The following is a 12,860-nucleotide window of genomic DNA, read 5'->3' on the forward strand; positions in this document are numbered from 1 at the left end:
AGCCTCCCTCTGATTGGTCCGTTCGGCTGTCAATCACTGCTGTTTACATCAAACGTCGCGAGGTGGAATTTCCCAGGTTACGGCATAGAGTCAGTAGACTACTTCCGCAGTAGATGTCTGTCTAGCCACAGAGACGAGAGGCCACAGCGAGCTGAAAGGTACCAAACAAAAAAAACATCTTTGTCCCGTTTTTTTTCTCGCTTCGTCGTGTAACTCTTCTTTCCTACTCATTCTCCGCACCGATAGTAGCTCGTTTGTTGTAGAAATCTGTGAGTTTGAAGGGCTTTCTGCGCCGCTTTGTAGCCGACAGCTAACTAAGATGTCGTTAGCAATTTGCATGACAACAGCGAAAACTAATATTAGCCTTATTCAGTCGGTTAAGGTAGCTTCCAGCAGAGGAAACTGGCTTTTTATAAGGCTCGAATTTTAAATATCTGTTTAAAATTAGAATTTTAAATTTTTTTGACCTTTTTCTCCCATCTTCTTTTGTCTATTTTTTATTTTTTATGTTGGTAATGAGCCGTTGTAGTTGTCTTATTCAGCACACTCTTCCCAATATATTTCACCCCTGTTACTGGAGCCAAAGGAGGGAGGGATGTTGCTGCTTTTTGTTGTCACACAGGTGATCGTTTCTCTATCAGGCTGCAGCGATGGTTTTCTTACTTACATTGTTAGAAACCAGGAGTTAATGCGTGGGCTATGGTGGGCTTCTGAGTGGGTGTCTTGAATCATCGACCGATTGTTTGCTGAGACTTCTGATAGGCTGAAGTATGTGGATGTAGAGTTTTTCTCTTTCTGGAAAATGGACAATACACGTTTAAATGTGATGGAGTAGATATGATACATTTTTTACACAGTTTTTTGTAAAAATCGGTCTAAATTTCTGTAATCAGGACCCTTTTATGTTAACATCACCTCTATCTGTGCATGTTTTGTTTTCAGCTACATCCTTTTCTAAACTTGATGTGTTTTATTATATGAAATAAAGCAGGATTTGCCATCTTTCCACAGTTTGCAGGACCATGTTTAGGAAGTAAACCACGGCGATGGAAGGGAAAGGTCCGTATCGCATCTACGATCCTGGTGGGAGTGAGGTCAAGGCCAGGGATGAAGTTATAGGGGGCAGCAGCTATCGCCAGCTGCTGGAGGAAAACAGCATGCTGAGGGAACGGATGAAGGGACTCAAGAGTTTAGGTAGGTTCCAGATCAGGACATGTTTCTGTTGTCTGGGAAATGAGGATGACGCATTAGGGATTATCATTTAATTTATCTAATAGGAAATGGAAAATGTTTTGAAGGATATAACTCCACGTGTCTTCACTTTCTAGGCTGCATGCTGACACACACGTTAAAAAATTTAACTGTTTTTAAGCAAGCCCTATGGGCCACTGTAAAACCTCAAAAACGTCCATGGTTATCTTTGGATTTGATTACATCCCAGCACTGTCATTGGCCTGAATGCTTCCTTTGTGACTCACCTAGGATGTTCCTTTATTTCCCACTGAACATCTGTCATGCCCTATTTACCGTCTGCTCCTGGCGTTGTCGGCAAACCTTCAGCTGAAACTTCTCTTTGTCTTGTAAGGAGATTCCTTTGATCTTACAGGTGATTTGTTGGAGGAATCTCAGTCCGAGGCGTCGAGGCTTCGGCAGCGAGTGGAGGAACTGGTGAGGGACAACGAGGCTTTAAAGTCGGCCAGCTTTGCCGCCAGTCTGTGCGCGGGAGCTCCCGGCCACGCTGAGACACAAAGTAAGTCCAACAGATTTGATCTAAATGAGGAATTTTAACCAGTTAAATAAACCAGTGACGGATTAAAAAGGAAAAGCATGATTAAAAGGCATGAAGTGATTTGTATTGTTTTGTTTCAGACAAACCCTGTTTACACCCCGCTGCAGAGAAGGAGGAGCAGTCTAGCTGTTTAGGGAGAACACTTCAGCCGGAGAAGCCCCATGTATGTACTGAGCTTCATCACGTGACACATGGACATTTTTAAAGCGGTTACAGATATTCAGCCTTTTTTTTCCCTTCTTTTTTTGGGGATGGGTCTTCACAGGAGGCCTTATTGGAATCTGAAAGGGGGAATATGGAGAGAAGGAACTCTGATGCCTTGACTGTACGTCCCAGATCACAAGTACCCTTCCATGGCAAACATCTATTTAGATCAGAGGATCTCAATCCTGTTGGTTTTTACTTTAGTGAGAATTATTTTCTGTGGCTTTTGAGGCTAAATTCAGGATTTCCTCTCTATAGCAATTTCCTCAAAATTAGGAATACATTACTAGAGCATTGACTCACCTATGAACACAATACTGGCAGCTCCATCTGAGTCAGTGAAGGGAAATTCCAGGATTATTACGGACTAGAATTACCCAGATTCATTCAAATTTTTTTGATATTGTTAAGCACAGCTAATGTTTTAATTTATCTTTCTTGATCTTTTTTTTTTTTTCACTTTAAAATAATATTTTACCTGACCAGATTATTAGTGCTAAAAATAGATACTCCCACAGTGCGAAGCTTAAATGTAACTGGACAAACTGGTTTGAGTTTTAAGAGAATTTAGCTGCTACTTTCCATGAACAAGATAAAAAAAAAAAAACAAGATTGTTTATGTTTTACAGTAGGCTTTATGCGGGCTTAAGTGGATATGTAAAGATGGCCTCGCTCACTCGTCTCTGCAAAGATGACTGACTTTCTACCTGTGTGGGTATCTCCAGGCTGGGTTGGTGGCAGGAGCTGTTCCCCAGCTTCCTCAGGAGAACAACGAGCTGGCGAGCCAGCTGAAGAGGCTGGAGAGCTCTTTTAGCATTTTTGCAGAGGAGTCGAACCCAAACCAGCTTCTGGCTCACCTCGGCCGCATGGCGGTGGAGTTTCACCATCTCTCCTCCAAGGTCCAGAAGAACGAACAGAGGACCTCCCTCTTACAGGTACGAGACGTGGAAATTATCTGAGCACATTTCTAAAGCTTTTGGAAACGATTCTGTCGCCGTTTTATTTTAGATTATGTTACTTTAAGGTTAGGGGTATCATACTTTTATCAGTGAACTTCTAAAAAAATGTTTGGTGAATCAGTGCTCTGAGAGTTTTAGTTTGACTCATCCAAAGATGCGTTCTTTCTGACGTTTGTAAAAATATGCACAGTAATAGATGATCACCTTTAACATCATGGCTGATAAATCTGTGATTATAATCCTGTTTGTTGTTGTTGCCTAAACTTTATATTTGACTTAAAATAAAAAGAATCTGGGTTTTTTTCTGAATAGGATTTCTGTCACCACTTTTCAAACTGTTGAATTTATTCAAATCTCACATGAACATTTGACATGTGCTTATGAAATAGTTTATTTAAATACGATAAGAATAGTGTTTTAGCAGGTCCCCCTCCAAAGAAAAAAGTGTTTTATTTAATCATTTCTATTTTGAGGTGAAAAGAAGCCTTAGAAACTGTAAGATTTTCCATTTTGGATCCTAATTTTTGGGAAATAGTGTATTTGTGTGGCACGTTTATTGCTTTTACTTGAAAATTCCTTTTAATAATTATAGAGTTTCTGCAAAAACTAGTGATTTTTAACTCTAGACAATACATTTCTTATCTTCTTCACTTCTAACTTATAAGAAAAGTCTATATTTACAAAGTCTGGCTTAAAAGAATAAGGATTTTTTTTTATAGTAAAATCTCTAACATAGAAATGCACCAAAATAGAGTAACGTAGCTGTTAAAGCTCAAGGCTTATATGTCTAAGTCAAAAACGCCGCATTAAATTGGCTTGAGTGTGTGTTTATATAGTTAGATATACCTTATAGTAAAAAGAACTGTATAATGTGCTTCAGTTCTTTTTGGGGAATTCACATTGTTCTTATAGGACTGTGGTTAATAACGTGATAAATGTGAGCCTTTTGGTCTGCTTGGGTTTTCTAGACGCTGTGTGAGCAGCTCAGACAGGAAAACAATGAGCTTCGAAAGAAAATGGAAGAAGATCATCATATCAGGAATCGAGACCTGGAGCAGCTGAGGTAATGTTTCTCCTTCTCTTTCAGCTTCACTGCTCTCTTGTTATTCTTTCTCAGCTATGCTGAAACCCTTTTGTTCAGATGCTTGAAGGAAAATCACAAGAACTGCTGTGTTTTACGTCATTTTTTTGTGTTAATCTTCCCTGAAAGATGCTCCTGTTCTGATTTTTGAGACACTCCACCTCTTGTAATCCATGACTGGAGACTGCAGTTGCTTGCTTTCACTTCTGATGGGGGGATTATTTCAGTTTCCCTGCTGGGTCTTGTAGGTTCTTCCCAAAAGAAAATCCTGAAATGACCGTAGAGCATAAAACATCTTGGAAAGAATGGACTCTGATCAGAACTACTATCATTTTCACTTTCTTGCTTACGTAGACTAGAGAATCAGAAACTTAAGGAGCTGGTCACGGGAGGAACAACAGTGGTGCCGACTGCTGCGCCGTCAGAGATGGAGACTCCGGAGGCCAAAGAGGAGCCGGCTAAGGAGGAATCTCCTGCTGTTCGACCTAAAATGGAGGCCACTACCCCACAGAAGGTACATTTACAGCAGAAGATGTTGCATGTTGGAATTTCTTTTAGGATTTTGTGTCATTTAAAAAAAAAACGGATCAAATTTCCCTTTGGAAATACGCTAAACCATTTCAATGACTTTGCGACACAACTTCCTCTTTGGTTTGCTGATGTAATCATGGAGTTTTGTGGAATAAGGAAAAACTTTGTGTGTGTGTGTCCCCCCCCTCCCAGAGTGGAAAATCAGCAGAGAGAACCCCAGCTAAAGCATGTGACATAGAGGTGTACGAAAAGAAGATCAAGCTTTTGGAGAAGCAGAGAAAGGATGTGAGTCTTTGCTTTGTTTTATTGAACTTTTTTTTAAGTAGCTACCCATCCTCTTTTGCCATTAGGGAAAGTCTCTGTGCACTTTGTTTCCTACATGTTCATTGTTTGTTTGTTTCGCTTTCTGGCGCCGCTCGCAGGTTCTGGAGGTGAACAAGCAGTGGGACATTCAGTGGAACGCCATGAAGTCACAGTTTGAGCAGAAGGTACAGTAATGACTTTAAACAGTGTGGGAAGACGTCTCTGATTGACTTTTTAGACCGCTTAAATAAAAACTCCTGTGAAAAATCTCTTTAAATTTGTATTACTAATATAGAAAATATTTGATGAATTATAATTTTTGATCAATTTCTTTTTTGGTTCCAACTTTTAGAGGAAAATCACATAAAATCATGCAACCCTGTGAAATTTGAAATGCTAAATATTGTATAAACTGGTTTGAATGACAACAACATTTATTATTAACTATTATAGTTACAGTTATAAGCAAAGTGCAGTTTCCACTCTACTCTGGGTCAGAGATTGCTTCACGTGTCTGATTACCATAAACTTCTCTGACATATTTTAACTTTTTTTTGATGATTTCCTAACTTTAGGTTTTCAAAATGGTGTCATTTGGTTAAAAAAAGGGAAAACTGTCAGAAAGGAGCATTTTTTTCTGGCATTTTTGCAAAGAAGACAATGGAAACCCATATTCTGTTCTACCAATCGCAGCCCTTCAGAACAAGGCTGTTTTTTTAGGTTATCTGTAGGGAACCAACAACTCTGATATAAACGGTTGGCAGTGAAGAGAAGCAATTACACGGATGTACTGTTTTTTTTTTTTTTTGTTCTTTTTCAATGTGCTTGTCCAGTGGAAAAGGTGCAATCTTGCAATAGCTTGCTATTTGAGCATGCTTACCACAAGGCCTGTCACACTTCAGCGAGAATTCCCCTCACCTCTCCGGTACCTGCCGACTTCCTGCTGTGGTGCAGTCAGAGGGCAGCAACGACACGCGGATGTACACACGCTCTCACAGTCGCGCTCACACACCTGCGTTCGTGCACGCAGTCGCGAACATACCGACATTCACACTCTGTAGAGATGGGGACACCGTGCAGGCTTGGGTTTAAACCACAGAACCCCAGATATATCCATTTACGTCAGTAAGGTTCGTTCATACTTTATACAGAGACGTGTTCGCAGATGTCTCCTTTATGTGGCTCGGTTTGAAATTTGATAACGCATATTTCCTAAATTCTATTTGAGACGTTTATCTTTACCAGAGTTTTTATCTGTTTATCTTCATATTTTCATGTTTCATGTGCAATTTTTGTGTTGGATTCATAAATGGTGCTCTTGAGCTACATGATAAAACTCTTCGTCAGATCACAGACCTCAGGCAGCGGCTGGCTGAGTCCCAGAAAACCGTGCTTGAGTTGGAGGCCGAGCGAGAGCAGAGGCAACGAGACTACGACAAGAAACTGCTGCTGGCAAAGTCCAAAATCGAAAACGTGCAGGTGAGAGTAGGAGAGAAGCAAAAATCCCACAGATGTGAGACGAAGGAGGAGATGGAGCAAAGCGCGACTGACTTTTTTGTTTCAGGGCGAGAAGGAGTGTTTGAACTCGGAAACAGCCGAGCTGAAGCAGAAGGTTCGATACCTGCAGGATCAGCTGCTGCCCCTCAGCAAGCAGCGGGAGTACCAGGAGAAGGAGATCCAGCGCCTAAACAGGGTGAGGGAAAAATGTGGATCAACACCTGTTTTATTGCTTGTTTTTCATTTTTATTGATGCTTACATTACCTGTTTTCTTTTCCCAGGCATTGGAGGAAGCCTTAAACTTGCATTCCCCGTCATCCTCTCAGCAACCTCCTGGGCAGGCAAACTTTGCAGACGCAGCAAATAACCTGAAAAAACAGGAGCTTCTCACACAAATCGCTGTACTGAAAGAACAGGCAAGACATGCAACACAACATGTGAAGAGTTTGGAAATTCTCCCTACACCCTAATACACCTCTAAGTTTCCAAGGCATAGTGTCCCATTTGTTTATGTGTAAAAAGCTAAACGGCTTTGCAACCTTTTCCAACTAAAATTGTTCAGTTTCATACTTTGATGAAAACTACACATAATCACGTATTTCTCTTCCACAATCCCTTTAAATGTGTCCTTGTTTCTCCTGTCGGATATCACGGTTCATTCATATCAAGCGGCATCAAATAGCAAAGATCAAATTATTGTTATAAATTCAGACCAATGTTTTGGGCTTTTAAATTCAAATTGAATAAATTAGCGTCACATTTATGTTCAAGATGATTTGAAAAAAAAAGTTGAATGTATTATAATGTAAATTGAATGTACTTATAGTCAGAACAATCATCCGAACACCTGAAGATGAGTGAAGATGAGTAAACATAAAGTCCGCTTTATAATTATAGTATGCCTGTTTATATATGTAAGAAAGTGCTGACATTTTTTTTTCACCAAATTTGGAATACATTTTTTCTTCCTTAACAAGGACAAAGAAAGATAGCTGAATTACATTAAATTTTTCCTTTAAATCTCAGTCTGAAAGCTGTAGGATTAGGCCTTCCCAGGGTTTTTTGAGGCGCAGCAGGACGAAATGCGAATAAATTCCTTCCCTTATCTTAGTTGCAATAATACGGAAGGGGATTAGGGCCACTGGGAAAAAAAAAAAAGTATTTCAGTATAGTATGGGGAAAAAAGTCAGAATTCTGACTTTAATCTCAGAATTCTGACTTTGTTTATTGTCAGATTTCAGTCAGAATTCTGAGATTAAAGTGGGAATTCTGAGAAAAAAGTCAGAATTCTGACTTTTTTCCCATACTAAACTGAAATAAAACTAAAAATCAGTTAAATTTTTTTTTTTTCACTGGACCTAATCCTCTTCCGTACAATAACCATCTTAAAGTCGAGCTAAATCTGCTTCACCGTAACGTGTGTATAAAGATCAGCAACATCTAATTCTTCCCATTATATTGGTAATTATGTTTAATTTAAAGCATAACCAGGTTTCTTTTTGGTACTCTAAGAAGAAAATAAAACAAAGTGTGTCTATTTTTAGAGAAATAAATGGCAAATTTTAACCCGTATTCCTCAGGTTGAAAATAAATTCACTAATCTGATAAAAGTTAAAACATTTTGACCAGAATACAGGCACAGCTGCTGTGTATACTTGGTCTTCTTCTTTGGAGCCATATAGTGTATATTATAATCAATATATTAGTAAATAATAAATGGTAGATTTTTTGAAGGATTAAATTTGATCTTCAAGAAAAATTTCTCAAATCATTTCTGAACATGACAGTCAGGATGAAGAATCAGGTGGATCAGTTTCTCAGCAGAAAACTTAATTCTTCATGAAGGAAGTGGCAGGAATAGCTCTCAGTGACAGGATCTGGCTTTACGAGGCTTCTAAAAAAATGTTTTTGTTTATTTTCGCTACTTCAGGTGAAAATCTTTGAGGAGGACTTTAGAAAAGAAAGGAGTGACAGGGAGCGAATGAACGAAGAGAAGGAGGATCTGAGACGGCAGGTTGAGAGGCTCCAGGGTCAGATTACTAATGTGACCAATCAGGTAAGACCTCTACGTCTTATAAATGCTTCCTGCGTAAACGTTGCAATGCATGTTATATCAGTAGAGTGTGCGTTTTTATTCGGTTTAATTGTATTTTCCTGTTTTGTTTGTGTTTTAGCTTCATCAGACTCAGAATGAGTGTCAGAGAGAACGAACTGAGAGGTGTAAGCTGGAGAGACAGCAGATGCAGCACCACAAACAGGTACTGGCTGGCCAGCGTCATTAGCACTGCAGGTTGATTTAAAATGGTTCAAACTGGGTAAGGAGGAATGGTGGAGCGGGGAGGACTTAAGTTCATCTCATCACAATTGGTGGAGTCTGCATTTCAGTTTGGGGGATATGTCTTTGAGAAATAAGTTAGTTTTGATGCCTGTAGTGCCCCCTTGTGGCTGAAAAGTGTTTGGAAGATATTTAATAGGCTGATGGATGTGGAAAAGCAGGTGCTTTGATTAGAGAATGGACAGGTCCAATACGTTTTTGAATCTGTGGCGTCTGCGGGGCGTGGCTTGACTTGGAACGCTGCAGCTGCACTGACTAGGGATCACATGTGTACTTGTGACACCTCGTAGGGGCAGCAGCAGGAAAGACGTACCTCAGACCCAACGTCAGGCTCAGTGAACGGCCCGCTGAGCCCTCCCTACTGTGGTCCCTTTGTGCAGGTGGGAGCGCAGGGCCTCGAGGGCTGGCCCGTTCATTTCCCTCCCCGGATGCCCAACGCAGCAGGCACCGCAGCGGCGGCCGCAGCCGCAGTTCCACCGCCAGCTCGAGACTTCCAACCTGTTACCCCGGTAAGGGAGCATAAGCCCCTGCTCCTCATCCTAGTAAAGACCTACCACAAATACCGCTGCTTAATACAAAGGATATCTTTTTGTTTTTCGCCCAGGGTTTTCCGTGGCAGATGTCATTCCCTCAACCACGAGGAGCCAGAGCAGTAGGCGAGAGTTCAAGACCTCCACCAGAGAACGCAGGTATTGAGCATTCTGACATTTAACTCAAATATTCTTCTGCAATTTCAGCAAAAAGCTAAGTGTGCAGTACAAAAGTATTCAAGCCCCATGAAACTGCTCACATTAGAACTATAAAATTCCGTGTCATTTATTTGTGTGAGCTAAAGCACAAAGTAGTGAATACCCTAATTTTCAGACTATTAGCCGCACCTGAATATAAGCCGCAGAAGCTAAATTGCATGATTTATACACATACAAGCCGCACCGGACTATAAGCCGCAGGTTTTTTATGTTTAATGTCCGTCTTTCTCGCTGCTGTTCTGTCTCGTACCAATCGCGGTAAAAGTCTGCTTCCGGAGGACCCCCGCATTCCCCCGCGCGCGGCTACCGTACTTGTGTGTTGAAGCAAATGTGACGTGAACATGGTGGATGGTAAAATCCATAGATTTAGGTATTACCCTAGTGGCCGTTAGCTGTAAAAGTCCATAGATAAGCCGCATTGTTATATAAGCCGCAAGGTCAAAAAATGGGGGGGAAAGTCGCGGCTTATAGTCCGAAAATTACGGTAATTGGGAAGGGGAGGAAAATCTGTTTACAAATAAAAGGTTTGGTTTATATCCATAATCAACCTTTTTACCCTGAGATGGGAAAATAAAATCCAACATAATCAGCTGCTACTAAAAAATACTCTAGTTTGTAAGTGAAGTGAACGTTTTGATAATTTTATTGTGTTTTGGTCAAAGTTGTCAGAGAAAAGGTTAGTAAACAGAATAAGTAAGAGAAAGCAGCCAAAGAGGATCATGGGAGTTTTGCAGGAGCTGCAGAGATCCACAAGGGAGGAGGGAGAATGTGAAAGAAGATTCTGTAGGAACAGAGCCTGGGATGAACCTTCAGTTCTTTCAACAATTCAAATAGAAATAAACACAACATCAACTGTAAAACGCATTGTGAGGCCAGTCGATTCTTACTGGAAGCCCCCCCCCCTGGTTGAGACTTGATAATCAGGCAGAAACTGGCCTTTTTCAGTGATAAGGACCCCAGATACACAGCTAAGGTTACAGCGGATCCAGTTGATAGAATGGCCCAGTCAAAGTCCAAATGAGAGCTGATTTTCAGTTGGACTTTTAAAATTGGATCACATAGGATCTTGATCCAATCTGACTGAGCTTTAGTTGTTTCAGTAGGACAAATATTTGACTCTGGACCATTGGTTCCCAAACATTTCAACCTTTGACCCCCTTAAATAACAGAAATATTTCACTATTTATTTATTATAATCTACTTGTGCTGGTAAAGATTCTCAGCCATCCAGGTCATAGTCATTCACAGTCATTTATGATTTTATACCTGATTTTGAATTTCTTTTTCTTTTTTTTTTAAGTAAACATTATTGTGCATTTTATAATTTTATGACATATCTAATATTTGAATCATGTTGCTGATGTAATTCATAGTTCAAGTTTTCTTTTTTACATTTGAACTTGAAATTTAGGTATTTAATTGTGTTTTTTTTATTTAAATCATATCTTAGATACATTTATAAATGTTACACCTACTTATTTTAAGCTACATTCCTTTATTTTCTGGTACATTTACATGAGATCACAATTATCTTTCTAAATGCGGTTCTTTAAAGTTTCTATTTTCATGTACTGATTACAGACTTTGAGTTGTGCTAACAAAGAAACTACAAAAAATATCTTTTTTTTTATTTCAAATTCATGAAATAACCACAGCGATGCAGTGTCGAAATGCTATTAAGCACACGGGAAATGAATACTTTTGCAATGCACTTTTTGGAATTCCCCAGACGAAAAAGACCTGCAAAAGCACACGACGTATTGGACTCAAAACTGTAAATCAGGCCTAGTTTTGTGGGTCGACCGTAACGCAGCTTTGTCCTGTTTTGTTTTCTTTTTGTAGATCAGTCGGCAGCAGCAACAGCAACAGGGTTTGGTAAAAGAGAGAGACAGAACATAGACCCCGGAAAGCACTAAAACATCACCGTACCCATCTGATGGAGTCTGGGTAGTAGCATGAAAACTGTCTTTGAGTTGACAAGGTGTGATTGAGATATAATTTTCCTACTGAACTGTAGATATCCTATTGTAATGTTGTTTATACTTGCGTTTTATAAGGCTATTTGTGAAACACTTCGCTATTCTGAATATATATAAATATATACATATTATTTAGATTTTTTTTTTATCTGGAACTGAAGTCCTTTTTGTTAAACCAGTTTTGAAAAATCAACATTACATTTTGTTTTATTTTTCCCTTCCACAAAAATCTACCCATGTAATTGTCTCTCTGCAAGTATGTAACACCTTAACACTTAACTTGTAGGGTTCCTGGAAGCCATTCCCCTAAAACGAATATAACACGAGCTCATTGCAGCGCTGAATGATGATTATATAGGTACAATAAATCATAGAGGTAAATAATGTGAAAGTAAATTGATTTATGAGGATTTCTACAGTGCCATCGATGTTCTAGAAACGTCTAATATGTGTAACTGTTCAAAAGTGGTTGTTGAAATACAAAAAAAATTGGGGAGGGGGGGTGATTTTTATTTTTTTTTTATGGTATATCAAAAAACAGGATTGTGATTACTAATAATTTATTTATAACCTGCTGTTTTGATAGTTGCATTGCCTAAGTGTAAATCATTGTCTTTAGTAATGCTGTTCTTTCTATGTTGTTAGTGTAATCCCAATATATTGTAGCTATTGACATTGTATGTTTGTATCAGACACAATACACAATGCACATTACTTACACAACTTCCTTTTTTTTTTTTTTTTTTTCTTTCCTTTATACATGATGATGGACCTAATCTCATTAAACGACACTTCTACTCGGTCATACCACGCATTTATGCTCATTTTACGGCATCCTGTACCGTTTTCACCGTAGCCTCAACACGCAGTTAGGAAACAGAACTTTAAAATCTCAGAGGCAGCAGGAGGGATTTGGGTCCGATTCAGGCTTAACTGGAGCTCTCTGCCGGGGTGTCTGAATGCTTACGGTCCGCGTCGACAACCAGAAATCCATTCCCGAGGGATTAACCTGCAGTCAGAAGACCTAGTGGCACAGTGCAGGTTCAACACTTTGGAAATAGGTTTTTCTTTTTTTTTTTATTGGGTTAAACCAATCTCAAAAATTCAATAATGTAGAAGGTATTTAAAGTAGTTAGACGAAGGGCTTCAGATTGCGGAAGATTGGACTTTAGCTCAGTTTTGTGTGAGTTTGAACGTTTCGGGGAACAAAATATTCCATAGGTGAGAACTGAGACGTCAGCTGAGCTGCACTTTCAAAGGTATGCTGTAATTCCTGATAGGTGTATTTTTCTGGTTTATAGTGTTTTTGGTTTTTTTTTTTTTTTTTTGCCGTTAGCAAAAAGCACATGTGAGACATTTTGTATTTGACTGGCTTAATAAATCTATTCTAAATGTCTTTCCTTCCTTATTCAGTTTTTTGTTGTCCCGCCGC

General features: G+C 39.4%; 1 protein-coding gene across 2 annotated transcripts; it reads left to right on the forward strand.

Annotated features, from left to right (window-relative positions):
- On the forward strand, positions 1-12,824 carry tnip1 (TNFAIP3 interacting protein 1). 2 transcript variants are annotated; one of them, XM_038284569.1, is made up of 18 exons: positions 1-158; positions 1,012-1,194; positions 1,607-1,750; positions 1,870-1,952; positions 2,055-2,114; positions 2,719-2,928; positions 3,921-4,015; positions 4,388-4,547; positions 4,757-4,849; positions 4,987-5,052; positions 6,215-6,346; positions 6,432-6,560; positions 6,647-6,781; positions 8,296-8,421; positions 8,540-8,623; positions 8,991-9,209; positions 9,305-9,389; positions 11,292-12,824. In XM_038284569.1, exons 2-18 carry the CDS (start codon positions 1,047-1,049, stop codon positions 11,363-11,365), a joined length of 2,043 nt encoding a protein of 680 aa, XP_038140497.1. In that variant the 5' UTR covers positions 1-158; positions 1,012-1,046; the 3' UTR covers positions 11,366-12,824. The 2 variants fall into 2 exon arrangements, with proteins under 2 accessions (XP_038140497.1, XP_038140498.1); XM_038284570.1 differs by having other exon boundaries at positions 9,081-9,209.
- The last annotated feature ends 36 nt before the right edge of the window (positions 12,825-12,860 follow it).

This window comes from Cyprinodon tularosa, unplaced genomic scaffold (assembly GCF_016077235.1).
Source record: "Cyprinodon tularosa strain WSP-4 unplaced genomic scaffold, ASM1607723v1 ctg20, whole genome shotgun sequence".
NCBI lineage: Eukaryota > Metazoa > Chordata > Actinopteri > Cyprinodontiformes > Cyprinodontidae > Cyprinodon > Cyprinodon tularosa.